This window comes from Rhincodon typus, chromosome 33 (genome assembly GCF_021869965.1).
Source record: "Rhincodon typus isolate 14 chromosome 33, sRhiTyp1.1, whole genome shotgun sequence".
Taxonomy (NCBI): Eukaryota; Metazoa; Chordata; class Chondrichthyes; order Orectolobiformes; family Rhincodontidae; genus Rhincodon; species Rhincodon typus.
The window spans coordinates 16788927-16807903 of NC_063364.1; the positions used below are offsets into that span (position 1 = coordinate 16788927).

General features: G+C 39.0%; 2 protein-coding genes across 4 annotated transcripts in view; one reads left to right on the plus strand and one right to left on the minus strand.

The window, feature by feature from the left end:
• The window catches only part of sltm (SAFB-like, transcription modulator), a 43475-nt gene extending 41842 nt beyond the window's left edge, over window positions 1-1633 (minus strand). Inside the window, exons 1-2 of the mRNA XM_048615790.1 lie at window positions 1421-1633; window positions 468-549 (exon numbers count right to left, since the gene is read on the minus strand). Coding sequence (XP_048471747.1) covers window positions 468-549; window positions 1421-1555 — 217 coding nt within the window. The 5' untranslated portion in view covers window positions 1556-1633. The remainder of the gene's footprint in view (window positions 1-467; window positions 550-1420) is intronic.
• A 1118-nt stretch (window positions 1634-2751) lies between these two features.
• rnf111 (ring finger protein 111) overlaps window positions 2752-18977 on the plus strand; it is a 109441-nt gene continuing 93215 nt past the window's right edge. Inside the window, exons 1-2 of one of the 3 annotated variants that reach the window (XM_048615987.1) lie at window positions 2762-2931; window positions 7997-8096. The gene's annotated coding sequence lies outside the window, so the exon portion shown is untranslated. Of the gene's footprint in view, window positions 2932-7996; window positions 8097-18977 lie in introns of all 3 variants that reach the window. The other 2 variants (XM_048615988.1, XM_048615986.1) reach the window with 2 other exon arrangements.

Consider the following 18977-nt stretch of genomic DNA (forward strand, 5'->3'; position numbering starts at 1 on the left):
TCTAAAAAGACAATCACCATTAATAAGCCGCAATGCAGATCAGAATTTCAATAGTCCAGGCAGAATAGCTCACCTCATGAATCGTTAAAGTCTTTGCGTTCCCTAAAATCAAATGATAAGAGCACGATGCAACACTCCCCACTTGACAGAAATGGCACAGATGCCACTCAAGACACTCAACACCATCTAAGATTAAGTAGCCTACAAAATTTGCATTTCACCCACCAACCTAAATATCTAACACCTCCGTCAGGTCACTCAAGTCTTCAGCAGCACCTCTCAAATCCATAATTGCTATCAACTAAAAAGGGCAGGTAACCTTCAGTTGCTTTCGAGACGTTTCATCATTCCTCCATCACCAATTTCAGTATTAACATTTTGGTTAAAAACAAAAAGTACAAAAGTATATTAAGGAAGTTAACCCTTTGTTACAAAATCATACACAACAAATTAAGAAAGGTGGATACCTTTGCTTTTAGGTGTTTTCTTTGAAGGCGTATCCGAAAAGAGCTGCACGTTATCAGGATCGCCTCCCTCCTCTTCTATTACCTGTTTTGGTAGCAACAAATGCAAGTTTTCTTTTCCCAAAAACTCAATCAACTCAGTGAAAAATAATATTAAGAATTGAAACTAAATGGAGAAAGAGTTGCATATTTCTGAAAATGGACGTGACATGTTATAAAAGCTTATACTTTACAATCAAATAGTGTCAACTAAAACGTTTTCACTGCAACTGGTTAGTCTTAAAAGGTAAATATTGTGTGTTTCAACCCTGTGATTTTCTTGAACACCCAAAATAAAATTCTGTGCATTAACTGGGTAACAAATCCAATGGAAATGTCCGACTTGGAGACCAACCAACATGAATTTTCTTTATCTTTGGTTACTCAACAAAAAGCAGCCCAATGAATCAACAAAATACTATTTGGTAGTCAAAGAACAGGATTAATTTATTTAACGGCTCCAGGTTATAAATTTTCAACAAAAATTATGAAATAAAGCATACCACTTAAACAGTATTTATTCATTCAACTTCACAGATCATGAGAATTAGAAAGTGGGTAGCTTTTGATTGTGTTTCTTTAAAAAAGTAAAAACTTTAAACAACTAAAAGGCGTCAGTTAAGCGTTCATCGGATTAAAAAGCAGTCTTTTCGCACATTTAATAGCATTGAAAACTGATAAAAGGCAAACGATCCTTTATCAAGATCGCAAGCACTTTTACCAAACAGTAAATATTTAATTCGCAAAGATTTATTTGTCACCGCTCAGTAAAACATTAAACGCAGTGAGAGCCGAAGCAGCCATTAAAATTTGCGCAGGGGAAAGTGGGTTAGGCTTCATCCGAGGCCTAAAGGTGACGGCGGTAAACCCCAGCGCCGACTTCCTTCCCTCTCCAGGCCTTTGGTGATTTCTCACACCTGTTTTAACCTGGCGATCAGAACGGTTTTAACACCGCTAATGTCGAGATTCCGTCGCTTGAGTTCGGATTTAAGATCTACGACACGCAAGTCCGTGATGCGCCGAGCTTCATTTGGACTAGGAGCGGCAGCCATTTCAGGCGTCTTCACAGAGCAAGCAGCAGCTCGAGCAGCCTCGCTCCACCCCCAACAGGAGCCCGGATGACCAAGCTCCACTCCCTCTCGGGGACAGAGACTCTGCCGAAGTCCGCCCAGATAGGAGCCCGGATGTCAAGCCCAGCCCTCATCCGTCAGGGATTCCAACCCCGACAGGAGCACGGATGGCTATGTCCCACCCCTACCCCACATGCCGGATGGCCAAGCCCCGCGCTGGGAAGCAGGACCCGGATGGCTGCTGGAGCGCGGTGGTAGCCTGGTTTGCGGCGGGAATGGTGTGTTGGAGCGGGAATGCAGATTATCACTAAATGAAAGCACAAAAAGCACTTTGAGCACCAGGCTTCTTAACTATAAATGTTTCACAAACCATCTTCAATTAAACGATTCTGAAGATAATTTGAGAAACACGATGCGTCAAATTTCTCTACGTTGCCTCCCTCCTTGCTTGTTCTCTTAAAAATGTTGAGTATTTCAAACATTTAGTGGTGTCTTGTGGATGTCACGAATGAGGGAGAAATAACACTTCATTGACTTATTCGAAACGTTGAAACGATTTAAAAGAAACGACTTCCTCAACTTATCTTTAATTGTAATCAACGCACAACAACCAAAAACACAAGTTGGAAAAACTCAACAGATCTGGTAGCATCTGTCGAGCGAAAGGAAAGGTTACGTTTCGTGTCCAGTGATCTTTCTTCAGAATCAACAACCAAAATCTCCTTTGGCCGCTTAATCTGTATATCGTTTATGTTCGCACCAAACACCCAGGATTTTTAGGAGTATCATTAGTAGGCGCTATACAAAGGCAGGGCATTTGTTATGACAGAAACTGGAGACATTACGCATGCGCTGGAATTCCCCTATTTTTCTAAAATCGTTTTGTGGAAAGTAGGAAGACCCCTGGCGATAAACCAGCGGTGCAGGCAGGTCGGATTTCACCAACCCACAGGCACAAAGGTAGAGGCAACAAACTTATACGCAAATGTGCTCCTTTTTGTGCTATTGACGTTTTTGGAATGGCAAACAAAGCCGGTGCCGTAAAGCGTGCGCGATGCTGCCGTCAAGCACCTGAGAGCCGGAAAGTAAAGGGCGATCTATGTCGTGGAAAGGAAAGGAAGCCGCAAAGCAGATGCTGGGTGTGTCGTGGAAAGGAAAGGAAGCCGCAAAGCAGATGCTGGCTGTGTCGTGAAGGCGGAGCTGCCCCGTCCGATGTATTGAGCAACCCCGGGCTGAGCAGCGAAGCTTCGTCGTTTAGGGGCTTCTGTAAACAAGAAGCTTAAATTCCTCCAAGAAATATCTGAATAAGGCCTTGTGGAAATAATGCGAGGCGGCCAGCACCTTACAGAAAAGCTTCGGTAAGCTCTTTTTCGAAATTATTCGCCAATATTTGGAAGTGTAAAAAATTTCCATCGTCTTTAATTTTAATTCGCTCCCCCCACCCCTCCCCGCAACCTCCTCCATTCGCGACCGTTTTCTTTTTAAAAGAAAAGTCGTGATGAAGACCTGGCCTGGTGAGCGCATTTCGAACTGCTGACGTTTAGATGTTTGAGAGTGATCCCCCCGCCTTCCCAACAACATCAACAACTCCTCCACAGAATTTACTGAATAGGAAAAGGGGGAGGGGGCTTGCAGAAGTTTGAATCGTAACTAATCATTAGGTAAATTTTACAATATTTTTTGCATTTTTCAATAAGTATTAAAATTTAGGTATCTAGATGGTGGTTGCCGGGGAGCGATGTAGGATTCTGAACAGCAATTGAATGTCTGTTGATTGATTGAGAACCCTGCAGTGTACTGTATAGAGGAGGAGAAAAGAGGTTTCTGGAGGGTGATTTCTGTCTGCATTTGCCGTATATACTAATTTTAGCACCATAGCCAAGGTTTGACGATGGAAGGTATCAATTTTAGTTTGGTGCTGCCCGTGATTATTCTAGTGCATACTTCAAATTAGTCTGTCAAGGCTTGACATTCAACATGTTCTTGTGTTTTTTTAAATTTTTTTGGCTTTGAACATTTTTCTCATTTATACTTTGAAGTGTCAACCTTATGAAAAAAGCTTTTTAAAATACTTTACAAAGAACAATTTGGGTTTTAGAGTCAGAGTTGAACCTAAAAGAAACTACAGAAGTGCTTCTCCAGTCCTTTTTAAATTTTTGATTGTACTGTATATAACAGGATTGTTTCTAAGTTTAATTTGTCATCACTAATATTTATTGTGACTGTAAAGTAGGTTTATGTCCTTTAACTTCTGAGATGAAGAACAAAATGTTTATAATTAGCAATCAGTTAATGTTGTGTGTGATGTAGTTCTGTGTATGAACAACAATATTTCTACTATTTTCAGAGGAGGAAGCAGATCACAATCCAGGGGAATTGTGACATGGTTTGATGTTGAAGTACACCTTTAGCAGGATATAATGGGTAACAGAAAATTAAGTTTGTTTGAGTTCAAACCTGAAACTTGTTTGGCCTGTGTGACACACAGCACCATGTGATATGTTTATTTGTGGCCTTCGGGTAAACAATCTGTTGTAAAAAAAAACTGCTGTAGCAAATGTTTCACACATACAGTTTTGTGTTTATTTCAATGATATTTTTCTGTGAGGTAGAATTTGGTTCTGGCGTGGATGTTGCAACTGTGTGGTATTTTTAATAGTCAAGTGGTTACTTGAAGAGATCCAGTTTTTATTTTCAGTTGTTTAACAATGTCTTGTTTCAATATGGACTTTGATTCATAGAGTTTGAATCTTTAAATTTTGAAGCTCTTTACAGAAGTGGAATAAAATGAAGCTTTCAAAGTTGCAGTTAAGTTCTGATATAAATCTGTGTTCAAGCTTTTTTATTATTGTTGACTTTTTGTGAAGTCCCTGATCAGACAATACTAGAATGACTTTTTATTACCTTCAGTATCTTCAAAAGAAAAGTTAGGTTAGTACTTTTGGTGAGATATTTCATCAGAGCTGCTTTCTACCTTGTGTCCAAGTTTTCGGAAATATATATTTTTCCACTTGTTTACTGACATGGTGTTTGCAACATTCCTGCTTTAATTTGATATCCAGTAGTTTTGTTTAACATTTGTTTAAGCAAATGCTCCTGAACTCTGTTTTGTTAATTCTAGTCCCACATCAATTATTTTGAGTCAAGTTGACTAATCCCTGTCTTGACTCTTATAATTGGAAAGGATTTTTGGTTAATATTGTAGATGCCTTTAACTGAGTGTATGAAGGACGAAGGAATAGAAGGACAGGCAGTTGAGGTTAAATGAGGCTAATGTGAAGCACAAACACCCATATGGAAATGTTGACAGAATGACCTGTTTCGGTGCTGTAACTTCTCAGTAAATCATAGGATCTTGCTTGACTGGCTTGATTGTAGATTCCAGTTATGGCAAGCAGTCGGTCTATCATTGTCTTGGCAGACCGGGCTGGTGAAAACAAAGGTTGGAGTTCTTCTTTATTTTCACACTGGATTATTTGCATACGTGTGAATGTGTATTTTTGTTAGGGTCGTTACATATGAGGGATTCTGAATGTATCTCTAATGATGCAGTAAAAATTGCTCCCAAAGCACAGGGTGCAGTGAGGCAGAGCAACAGCCACTGCCAGACTGCAAGCGCCAGTTCTCCATTAGTGCAATCACATCAACTTCCTTTATCAGTTTGCATTTTATTACTGGTTTGGGCAATCAGTTATTCCGTCTGAGGAGAGATTGAATAATCAACTTTGCTAAATTAACATTTGTGTCAGAATAGTGACTGAAATAATTCAGACGTTGAAATAATGACTTGTTCTTCCACTAAGAGCAGGCCTGTTAGGATTTTCTACCAAAACGTAATGTAATTGGGAGCCATCAGGCTTTAAAAGCCACTGCCTTTAATATGGAGGACAATGGCTGGGTGTCTACAAGTTATTGCATACAGTTTGGAACTGCCCTGTGTATGCTGCAGAGCTGATTGCATCCTGTTCTCACTTGGTGGATGAGGAGAGGAGACAGAGGGACAAACACTCATTTTAATAGGCACCAAATGATTTTATTTGATTGAACAGTAAATTAATTAAAAGTGATACTTAAATGACCCACTATGCCCTTCAGTTCTTGCAGTGCTCACTGATTGTGGAAGACCTCAAGCTTACCGTGTTTCTGAAGTTTAAAGGCACAGATATCTGCAATTTTATTTTCCTGTCGGCATGCAGTTTTGGGGCTAGACAAGAATCAAAAAAGCACAATGTCGATCTTAATTCTCAATGTAACAAAAATTATGCTTATCTATTTTTCAATTGTTTTATTTGTGAATCTTTTGAGAATTTCCATTCAATGACGGTTAATCAATTTATTTCCTCATTAGTCCGTCATCTATTGAATTTTTCTTCATGCTTTAATCTACTGTAATTTGTGTCTCAATGTGAAAATCATTTCTTCCAAGTCTTAAACTACCAAAATAACTTCACCCAATTCAACCTCAGCAAAAGTGTTTCAGTAATGACAACATCCCCATTGTATGTAATCCCCGCATGCATTACAATCGTACCTTTCTGAATAGACAAGTACACCGTGAGATATTATGGGCAGATGCAAAGCCTAGCCGAGAATGAGTATTCAGAATCAAACAACGCAAATCAGTCAAGTTACAGTGCACCTTTCCTGCCATGCTGAATGGCATCTGTACAGTGGGACTTTGCTTGATCCATTTTCGTTCTTCCATACAAGATGTACTTTACACATTCTTATAAGCTTTATTCCTGGCCTCATGCTGTTCTTGTCTCTCTCAGTTTTAGGTTTCGTGAAGCTTTAAGTTTCTGTGAACAGCATCCGCAAAATAACTTTGTTCCCTTCCAAACATCGCCTTTCATTGAAATTAGCGGAGCTAGTCAAAAAAAATTCAGCAACTTACCCAGATTAATGCTGTGAAAGACCAAATACATAATTGAAAAACCTGGACACAACAAACCTAAATGTAATTTATACAAGCAGAGCTATTATATAGTACTGGAAGGAATCACAATTTTGGGTTGATGGGCAATATGAAAGAAAAAATCTATTAGCCTCAAATTCATTCAGAAATTTCAATTTTATCTGCAACTAACTGAATACAACTCAAACCTGTTCAGCATTTCTGCTCAAAGTGCTGTTAAAATATTTTGTACTGAAGGTATTTCCTTTTTAATCATTAATATTTATCTTGAAACCTATTGGATGTCTTTTATCCTTTTTCATGGGAGGTGAACATTGCTGGCAAGGCCATCATTTGTTGCCATCCCTCTTCACCCTTGCAAACATGGTGGTGAGCAGTTGTCTTAAAACTACAGTCCATCTGGTGTAGGTACATCTACATTATTTTTGGAATGGTTCAAGTCACATCCAAATCAAAAATAAATGTGTGTATGAAACACAGTTTAACAACAATAATCGTCTATGTTGTCCAGCCCAACAGCAAATTCCAGTGAAATATCTAAATTGAGCCCATGATAAGTAACCATTTTTATGGTCAAATTGTTTTCCCTAAATAAAACTTGGTTTGTCCAGGTATGTGTTAACAAACTGATGTAATTGTGAGACAAAAGTTGTGTTTTCCTTGGAACCAAATCAAATTATGAAAAATGTACTGATGATCCTTTTTAGGTGTTTTAATATATGCTAGAAAATTACGCCTGCTCTCCTGATTCTTGTGTCAGGAGACTTGAAGAATAGGTGTGACCAGTGTAGACTAACCTCCTTTGTTTAAAAGAATAAACGTCATTTAGTTTTAGTTCGTGTGTGACAGATTCTCTGATTTAATGTTCATATTTGCGGAGCAGTTTGCATGTTTAGATTGTATATGTTTTGATAAGGCGGCCAAGTTAAAGCAAAGTGACAGTGTAGCTTGATAATCAGTGTAAATCATGATATAAAAACTAATATGAGTGAGAATTATTTTGGATGAAACATGTGCTGAATCATGATGGTATCAGGAGACTTAGTGCTCCTGTACTTGGTAATCTGCAGATAGTTGTACTTTTTTAAATGGCTACCACCCATCTTAACACATTTTGCCTTTTTACAAGAGCATTTGGAAGCTTATTTTTCAATTCTGTATTGATATGCAACGGAAGTTAATAGGCACTCAAACAGGAAGGCCTCAATGTTATTATTTGAGCCAAGTGAACCAAAGTGTCCGAAGCATACAATAGTGCCCTTTGTTCCAAACTTGATGAATTTCTGAAAACTAAATTTTATAAGTTAAGGCTAATAAGCCCAAACAATTGCTGATCGACACTGTCCAAACAAGATCTACAGGCTTTGTATTGTCCAGGAGCCTGAACAATCTAGCTCAATGAGGGCAGAGTATTTATTTGAGTTTGTGTTTCTGCTGGCTGTTTCTCATTGTTGGTAAGTTTTAAATAAGCAAAAGGACTAGCTAACTGCTTTGCACTTTATCTACAGATTATGTGATCTTTCATTTCATCAGACACCATGGACTGCGGTAGTTGGCTCACAAATACAAGAGGCCTGGACATACGCTTGTGTATTACATACAAGACAAGTAATTTCTATACAACAGGGGAAAAATTAAACTTGTAGAGAACAGAAATTATTCTGTTTTGAATGAGTAATTAGTGTACCATTATCAGCAGATTATTTAATAACGTTCATGCTGTCCTGCAAAGAACACAACTGCATTCAAAGTTGTAATATGGGATTAAATAGTAAATGTCACAGACAGCAAGTTATAACTACCTTCACATTAAAGATTGAAATATGTCAGTAAACTTTTTTTTTCACTTAACAGGAGTGTGGGTGGCTCAGCTGCCACTGCATTCTGAAAAGGAAGTTCCAGACTAGTTCAGAGAGATGACTCATAACTGAGCTCAGATATTTCAAAGTAACATCTTATCAAGGCCAAATTTGTCCATGACTTCTCCATTGCTCCCAAATTTAGGGATGCTATATTTTAGCATCTCTTAGACACCTTTAGGCAGTTTCTTTTGTATGCTATACTATTTTGTAGCCAATTGTCTTGTCTCGATATCTCAGTAGGATGATCAACAGTCCTCTGAGCATTTCTCATGTTGCAGCTTTTTCACTCCCAATATGCTAACTTAAATTTCAAATCAGCAGCCTTGTGTAATTTCCCAGCACCTCAGCTCAATGGAGTTCTATTTCTCTGTTCAGTCATTTTCTCTGTAATCTATAGACTATTGTAACGTGGTTTGGTTGAAACCCATAAAATAGATTACTTATAAGCTTATCTATGAATAGATAACAAATAGTTTGGAGCATAATACTTTAGATCTAAATGAGATAACAAGGTGTCGAGCTGGATGAACACAGCAGGCCAAGCAGCATCAGAGGAACAGGAAAGCTGACGTTTCGGGTCTGGACCCTTCTTCAGAAATTTTTGGACCCTTCTTCAGAGATTTGGAAAGTCAGTAAATTGCTCCACTGAAGGTGGACTAGATGTTGATGTGAACCTGTTTCTTGTCAGTTTGAAAGTGGCAGCATAACTACAGAGTTGGAAATTATCAGACTACTGAAGATTGAAGCATTGTGATCTCTCTCACAAGTATTTCACACCACTTCTGCATGATATTATGTAGCATGCAGCTTTACCTTGGGTCAAACTGGGTTTGATCTCGTGTACCTGATGGCATTACACAGTCTTTTCTAATGTTTTAATGCAATGGATACTCCTGCTTGTGGTCTGGAAAGAGTTTTAAAATGTCATCCGTTGGGAAGTAAAGGTCTGCTGTTGCTTGTGTGCACAGAACTCTCAAGATAGTGAGTCGCAGGCTGTTTAACAACTTGGCTGCTGCTACCTGCACTTTGTACTTAGTGGTCTCTGTCTCCTCATCCTATATAACCGCAGCCTGCATTTGAAATTCAAACGGTTTTTCAGAAGTATATACCACATGAGTGAAAATGCTCAAATCAACAGCAGTAAATGAGGTGGTTCAAACTCATTGTTGTTTTACAGATGAAACTAGCAGTTGAACTGGATTTTGTAACTTGACAAAATAAAGTAATAGTTAGAATTAAGTACAGGTTAATTTGGTTAAAGACCTTGTCAAGGGTCTGAAGGGTAGCACAGTGAAAGTTATTGAAAATAATATTCCATCAAAAGAAAAAGATTACTTAAGTCCAGACAAAGCTTCTTCATTATAAAGTGCAAGTCCTGTTCATTAAACAAGAATCACAAAAAAAGTTAATGTTTACAGCCAAAACACTAAGTAGTGAGAAGTTGATCGGGTAAATTGCGCTTTTTCCTCCACGATGTAATACAAATTGCATCCAAGAACTTTTTTTACACTGAAAATTATGATGGCATGTAGTCATGAAAAAAGGAAGGAGCATTTAAGCCTTTGTGAGAATTTGGATGGTTGTGAGGTTGAGAGATAGGTAGATGGAAACATGTTGTGGCCAGGTTGTGGAATTTGAAGATTGACTCCAAGTCCAGCAGGACACTATTGTTCATAAGAAATAGGGGCAGAATTAGGCCATTCGGCCCATCAAATCTGCTCTGCCATTCAATCATGGCTGATATGATCCTCACCCCCATTTTCCTTCTCCCCATAACCCTTTAACCCAGTACCAATTAAAAATCTGTCCAACTCCTCCTTAAATTTACTCAGTGTCCCAGCATCCACCACAGCCCTTTGAGAGAAGTAGTTTCTCCTCAATTTTGCTAAAGATTTGCTACCGCTTATCATAAGACTATGATCTCTCATCCTAGAATGCCCCACAACAGGGAATATCCACTCCACGTCTATTTTATCTAAACTTTTTTCATCTTGAGTACCTCAATTTGATCTCCCGTCATTCTTCTAAATTCCAGACAGTTTAGGCCTAAACTGTTCAATCTCTCTTCAAATGACAAGCCCCTCATCTCTGGGATCAATCCAGTGAACATCCTCTGAACAGCCCCGAATGCCACCACATCCTTCCTCAAACTAGGGAACCAAAACTGTGCACAATACTCCAGGCATGGACTCATCAATGCCTTGTATAGTTGCAACAATACTTCCTTACCTTTTAATGTTCTATACCTACGGCTATAAAAGCCAACATTCCATTTGCTTTCTTTGATCTGCTGTACCTGCATGCTAGTTTTCTGTGACTCAACGAGGGCACCAACTAGCAACAAAAAGACACGAGGAAGACTCACTCGTCTCCATACCCATAGACAAGGCAAGCCACCAGTTCAATTGGGACAGCGTCAGGATCCTAGGACGAGCCGAACAGAGACAAGCATTGAAATTTCAAGAGGCCTGGTTCTCCACCAAGAAAACCATAAGTAAACATGTAGAATTAAACTCTATATACACACCACTGCAAAGAAAAACCGGAAATGAGGTAATCAACTCCAACGGACCCCAGAATTTAAAAAACAAGCGGGAAAACACAACAATGCTTCATTGGAGGCTGCACTGATGATGTTACCCAGCAGCGTAATGAAATGTCTGCAAACTAATGAACCAGCTCGGCGAGCAAATCACAACACCTAGATCCCTTTGCACCAGAGTACCCCGAAGTCTGTCCCTATTTAGATAGTAGGTCGCCTTCACGTTTTTCTGACCTCACTCTTAGCCACATTAAACTCTATCTGACGTATTTTGGCCCACTCTCCTAACCTAAGTATATCCATTTGTAAGATTCTTATTCCCTCATTGCTGTTTACTGTCCACCTATTTTTGTGTCATCCGCAAATTTGCCTATAGAGCTTTCTGTCCCTGTGTACAAGTTGCTAATATAGGTTGTAAAAAGCTGAGGTCCAAGGACTGAACCCTGTGGCACCCTACTTGTTACTTCTTGCCATCCAGAAAAGAAACCCATTTTTCCCGACTCTGTCTTCTGTCCATCAGCCAGTGACCTATCTGAACTAATAAATTAATGCAATCCCATATGATTCAACCTTGTGAATTAACCTTTTGTGTTCATCGTGTATGAGCAATCGAGAGAGAGAGAAAACTAGGGGCAATGGGATAAAGATTTTGACAGGAGCCGGATAGGATGTCTTTATTCCTGCAAAAACACGCCAGTCTTTAACCACACCATAACCCTGAACACTTAAAAGGACAGGGACAACAGATGTATGGGAACACTGCCACCTACTAGATGCTGTCCAAGTCACGCACCACCCTGACTTGGAACTCTATTGCTATTCCTTCATTATCGCTGGCCAAATTCCCTTCCTAACAGCACTCTGAATGTACTTAGACCGGATAAGTGCAATTGTTCAGACCATTGAATACCACCATCTTCTCAATGATAACTAAGGCTGAAGAACAAATGCCGGCTAGCCAATGATGCACTCATACCATGAAAGAAATATATACAAAACACAGTTATCCCATAAATTTGAAGTCGTAATGTGCCTTGGTCTTGTACTAAATTAAGTTCTGGCATAATGAAATATTTTAAAAGTTGAACATGACACAAAGAAGTACAGTGATGCTCATCAAAAGGGCAGAGTAGAGGATAAGATTAGAAAAGTATAAGTCTTGAAAGGAGTAAATGAGTGGCACATTACAGAGATTTGTAAGTTGAGTGGAATGGAAAAGCTTAATCCTGTGCACTGTTTCAAATTCAAACCACTAGCACAACTCAAAAGAATTTTGACACAAGCTGATAAAACAGAGGCTTAGGCACTAATATTGGGTAATACTTCATGAGTAGAGTGGTTAATATCTGGAATGGTCTTTGGAGATGGTACTGGAGGCAAAAGCAAGAAATTTTTACCTCTCCTGCACCCATCTAGATAAATAACACACAATTATTTCGATTTTATATTTCCATTTTGAAACTTGTTATCTCAGCTTGTGGATGGATCCAAGGTGTAGAGCTGGATGAACACAGCAGGCCGAGCAGCATCATAGGAGCAGGAAGGCTGACGTTTTGGGCCTAGACCCTAGAAGGGTCTAGGCCTGAAGGGTCTAGGCCCGAAGGGTCTAGGCCCGAAACATCAGCCTTCCTGCTCCTATGATGCTGCTCGGCCTGCTGTGTTCATCCAGCTCTACACCTTGTTATCTCAGATTTTCCAGCATCTGCAGTTCCTACTATCTCCATCCACAAGCTGTCTGATCGGAGACTGAGGCTGTCCAGTTATGCTGGAACCTGGCTTCTGAATGTGGTAGCTTTTTAATTTCTGAAGAAATAAATTTAACTATTATCATTCCTAAAACTAGATCAAATGCTCAGTTTTGATACTGGGTTCTCTACTCTGACTCAGTAACTTTCAAACTTCTGTACATGAGCCCTGTTGCAAATATTAAAATGTTCATGAGGAAAGGGTGCTCCTTGTACTGAATATAATTAGGCAATCAAAAGGAAACAGTGCTGTCATAACAGGAAACAGATTTTATTAATATGCAGCAGCATAAATAATATGTTAATAAGTGATTTGTGTAAGATAATCAGAATAACTAACATCTCAGCCAAAATATGACTCATTGGCTAATCTTAAGTGATTTTTTAGTGTTCTGAAGTTACAACTTGGACGAAGTTTGAAAATCTGTGTTGTTTTATCAACCCAAAGAGAACCCCCCCTTGCTGCATCTATGTAAGATATTTCCATTTCCATCTGTACGCACGTTTGAACCCTCTGAGTGAGATTGTCTTTGACATCAAATTGTTAAATTTGTTTTCTACATTGATACCCATGTACAGATGATTTAAGATAAGCAAATTGATTTTGTATAGAACGCTTGCAGACAGAGGAATTTGCATTCCACCTATCCTTGCTTGATTGAACCAGAATTCTATTTTTGTGTTTTGTTGACTGACCGAAGACCTATATTCAAACAGCAAAAGAATACCTGATACATTTAATTTTTAAAAAAGAGCATTTTCCAAACTTAAGATGATAATAATGAAGTAACTATTGTCGCTGTTATTTGATGCATCCTTTTAACTCTGCTTTTTGTAGCTGAATGTTTCTTCTTCTATTCTAATCAGATCTGTATTTTTTCTGGTTTCTAGCTAATGATTACAAATAAACAATAGCAAAATATTTTTGTAAACATGTTTTTGCAAATTGTCCGGTATGCAAAGAGAATGAAGATCTTTCTCAAAATATAAAACTTGCCATATCCTCAATGCCTCCAATAACTTGACAAACTATTGATTGGTTGTGAAGTGCCATCTGTTTTATACGCTTTTGTGCATAGCATTGTTCCACAGAGAGCTTTTGGCAAAATGTGTTAATTTGTTCTGGTGATGCTGCTTGTAGGAATAACATACTGTTGGCCAGACGACTGCAAGAATGTGATATTGTATATGTTCAATATACGAACCTAAGCAAGCAGAAAACTGGTGTTGGTTTCAAGTTTGAGCAGAAAGAGTGTCTCTGCAACAATGGCGCACACTAATTGGAATTGAATTTTACAACTTGAGATAAAGACTATAATAGGTGGATATTTATGGAATGTATTGTACTCCTGGAAGATCATATCATGAGCAAATGTTTGTGGCTTGAGTATCTTTGCCTCAGAGTTGCTGACCTGGAGTCAGAATAGCAAATGTTAAAGAGTATTAAGGAGGAAGAGTTACCTGGCAATATTGTTCGAGGAAGCAGTCACACTGTTTAGGCTCAGTAGACATTTAAAGTTGATGAATGGTCAGAGCCAGGATAGTGTGACTGCAAGTCAGACAGACATTGACATCGAGCAGTTATTTCTGTCCAACGGTAATAAGGTGCTTACTACATGTATGAGTGTGGAGGAAGACTGCAGGGGGTAAAACCACTACTCTCGGCAAACATGAATGAGTGCTCCAAAGGTTATATTGCATCTTGATGCAGGATTAAGAATATGTCCTGGGAGGAGGTGATTATTTGAGGGAGAGGATTTAGTAGTTGTTCACGTGGAACTCGGAATTATAATCTGGTGAAGAAAGTTTGAAGACTTAAGGTCCAGTTTAAAATGTAAAACATCAAATGTGATCACTTCTGGTTTGTTACCTTGGTCACATGTCAGTTAACGTAGGGTTAACCACTGGCTCAAAAGTGGTTAAGGAAGAAGAGTTTTGATTTAGAGTATTTGTATTGGTACAAAGGAAAGAGTGAACCTTCCATTGTGATGGACTCCATTTAATTTGGCAACGATCACTGTCCTGATAAAACCTATAAGTCAAGTTGTGGATTTTGAGGTTTAGGAAGAATTCGGTGAAGGTTGTCAAAATGATTGAAGAGTTCGAAACAGACTAATTCAGTCATCTTTGGCTGAGTCTGAAAGTCGTTAAGAAGACCCTTTAATTCTTATTCAGCTCTTCTACTGTTCGAAGCCCAAATAAGTCAGAGCTTTTTGACTTGTGCAGTTTCACCATCATGTTTAACTGTACAAGAGTTCTTGTAACAATAAAAAAACTTGGAAGTAGCAGATACTGATGGCACTGTCAAAACTGCAAGCAGAAAACAGCTACGAAAGGAGAAGCTGCAGTAGCCAAGATGGAAGGAGTGCATTGTCTTTGACCAGTTTCATTATATTCTGTGGGTCATGACGTAAATTTCAATGTTTTACCTAGTTCCCGAGATGGTGGATTGTATGCTTTCTCTATATTAGATGGCAAAGCAAAAAGATATTAGCTGGTTTTCTTTTAATGAATGCAAAATTATTGATTTTATTGTAAAACCAAGCTTCTTTAATGATGAAGCAAGCTGGTCAGCATACTTAATTTGCAATATAAAATGTTTACTCCTCTAAATAACCCAAAAGACAAACGGAAATTCCACAGAAGTTAACAATGGAAAAACACTTGTGGCCAACAAGTCCTCCTTGAAGACAAAAGGGATAAGGATCAAGACGTCTGACATTCTGGCATGTGTAGATGTGTGCCACCAAACGTAAGCAGTTGCTTCTGGGATCTTTGTGTTGTTTCTGGTCCTGTAGTCATACTGTGTGCAACATTAAGCCTGTTTTTTCAATGCACAGTATGATTAAAATATAATAAATGTCAGCCAGTTTTTCTTCTTTTTTGTGTTAATAGCTCATTGGAATTTTTTGTTGGTGATTCTCCAGAGGTCTTTCTTTATTGTCACATGATCCTTCCACATTATTAGAAGAAAAGAAAGAATTTGCATTTGTATATGTGCTTTTTACAGTTGCAATTGAAATTGTGAAGATTATTTTGTGGTTTGTAAGCCATTAGATAACTTTACTGATTCTCATCTCATGAACTTCATTGTCCTGCTGTGCTGCACCACCGTATACCTTCCAAGGTTTCCTGTAGCTGAGCCCAGAAAATTATGCTTGTGTGCCAAGCCTCTCTTCTGCCATTCACCTCCACCATGTTGTAACAAGTTTCAGCAGTTTCCCTCCAATTTCTTAAAAATACAAACTCCATTTGCCTAAAAATCAGAATTCTGAAAAAGATGTCAATTTAAAAATGTTAAAAAAAGGGTGTTGGAAACTTTATATTGTTGCATCAGTTCTTCAATGATTGAGGATCAGATAAAACATTTTGTCTTTTCCTAGTTGTCATCCCATTGCTCTTAGGCCATTCTACTGTCCTGTTCTCCATTGGCCTTGCTATTGCATTGTTCATGGACAATTTTTACTTGTAATCTGGACATTTCATTTCTGTGCTGATTAGCACTGCTGCATCACAGCACCAGGGACCTGGATTCAATTCCACCCTCGGGCGACTGTGTGGAGTTTGCACATTCTCCCCGTGTCTACGTAGGTTTCCTCCGGGTGCTCCGGTTTCCTCCCACAGTCCAAAGATGTGCCGGCTCGGCGGGTTGGCCATGCTAACTTGCCCTTGGTGTTCAGGGATGTGTAGATTGGTGGGTAATGGGGCATGGGCCTGGGTGGGATGCTGTGAGGGTCGGTGTGGACTTGTTGGGCTGAAGAGCCTGTTTTCACAGTATGGGGATTCTACGATTCTATGATCGATGATGTGGGTTGTTTACACTTGAGTACTGTTAACTTTCCCATTGCTGTTCACATATGGGCCCTCTGACTCATGTAAAGTATTGGTTGTGGGGATAATCTGGAGTCAAAATGGAGTAATCTTTATTTTCTTGTGATCTGTCAACCTGTGCTGTAAATCAGGCTGACTGGTAGATTGATAGTCTGTGGGTTTACTGCAGATGTCCAGGGTGTCATGCGGAGCAGAGGAACCAATGATGCGCTCCCTGCTGTCCAAAAGTGCCACCTATAGATTAGACATGCTGTATTATCTGAGGCAGAAGCCTGAAACCACTGTATCTCCTGGATACTGTATGGTATATGTTGCAAAAGTGCTTGTGGTAAAGATATACAAGAAATAAGGAAACCTAATTAAGACCTCGGGTTGCAAGCAATTTATTTTGTTTCAAAAAGCAGTCTACATGTACCTTTCTTCATTTCTTCCAGTGTTTGTTTGGAATAGAAGCAAGTGATGTGCAATGCTTCAAAGCTCCTTTTTGTAGTAAGTTTTTTTTTTTCCCTTCATTCATGGGATGAGGGCATCACTGGCAAGGCAGCATTTTTGGCCTATTCCTGATTGTCCAGAGGACAGTTCAGAGCCAGCCAGATTGCTGTGGGTCTGAAGCCACATGTAGGCTAGACCAGGCAAGGATGGCAGTTTCCTTCCTTAAAAGGACATTAGTGAACGAGATGGGTTTTTCTGACAATCGACAATGGATTCACGGTCATCATTAGATTCTTAATTCCAGATGTTTATTGAATTCAAATTCTACCACCTGCTGTGGCGGAATTCAAACCCGGGTCTCCAGAATTTTATCTGGGTCTCTGGATTAACAGCCCAGTGATAATACCACTAGGCCATCGCCAACAAAAATGTTGTGCACATTGTATATGTTAATATGGTAAAGTTGCTAAGAGCAATCCTTGCATAATTTTATACATTTGTTACTCATTGAGTGTAGTACACAATGCATATTGGATGTTGGAAGTTAGCAACACGCTGCAGATCATGTTTGCAGACACAAACTTTCAATGACTTCATTTAGCTGCTTCACCTTTTCTGTATGTCAACAGGGTGAGAAGTTGCAGAATTTTGCCACAAGTAGCAAGTAAATCTTAAGCAAATTGTAATAAAATATTATGGTTCTATCTAGTTACAAGTTATAACTGTCATATTCAAACACTAGCCTGATGGATTGGTCATGTGATTTGCACATTAACCCTCTCTCTTTACTGAAGAGCCTGGCACAGCTCTGAGGTGTGAGGACAGTTGCAAGAGACCATTATCTACCATTTGTATAAACTTTAGCTTAACCCAAGTATAATTATCTTGCTTGTGTCATGTGATTTAATGTGTGCGAAACTTAGGAAGGAGGAGTGTAGCAAGGTGCTAAAGTCAGATGTGAAGTGGTAGAATGGTCCTCTTTTATCCCTCGCTTATTTGACTGCAACAAGCTTTTTATTAAAGAGTATACTTGTCAATTAAGTGAATGTTTAGCATTTTGCTGAAACCTATAGGTTTGCTAACCAAAAAAAAAATTTCTTAAACAACTGATCTTAAAAATATTCAGGATACTTTCTCTCAGATGCATTAAAGAGTTATCTCTCATTCACTTACTGTCAACACCATATGCTCAAGCATGATACATTACCAAGTGGATGGATAGATTAAGCCATATTAAGCAGTCCAGAAAAAAAAGGTCAGTTCTATATGGATTTGGTAAATTGATGCCATTGGATGGTTTGAGAGGCAAAAGGGTTTTTCTGGATTCTGCATCAAGCCAATTTAAAGATGTTGGTGGATGATTTATTTATATCTTTTATTCTGGAGTGAACTTTTATTCTCAAAACACTGCCCGTAGGATGAATGGAACAGTTCCTCTGGTGTAGTGATAGTGTCTCTACCTCTGAGCCAGGAGGCCCAGGTTCAAGATCCACCTGCTGCAGAGGCATCCAGTAACATTTCTGAACTGGTTGATTAGAAAATATCCATTTTCCAGGATGAATGGAGGGATAGAAATTGGGCCTACTTAGGGTCCTGCTTCTTGTGCATCTCATCTTCTTCTGTCCTTTGATCTCAGAGAAAGATAGTTTCTTAAACGCCAAGGTGGTTAGTTGCTCATTATGTGATCTTTGTCAACAACGCACCAATTATCCAAATGTGGTCCGAGCAAGTTGACTGTAAGTCTATGGCTCAGACATGATTAGGTTAGGGTTGGACAAATTCCTTTTCTCAGCTGAGGCCCATTGTCCAAACAAATTATATCAAATGGTTTTTTTTTCCACATCCAGTTGAATATACTGGTGATGGGTCAGAAGATGTACCATACATATTCCTCTAAGTTGATTGTGCCTGGGATTTCCTAGACAGTCTAGCTCCATGTTAATGGCTTTGGACTTCGTAGGGTACAGCAATGTAGATGTTGAGCCATCTTGTGGGGGGGGAGGTTTGAAGGCATATCCATTGGTTGATTCTGAACTAAATGAGAAAATGTGCAAGATTGTTTATCTTTTAATGATCA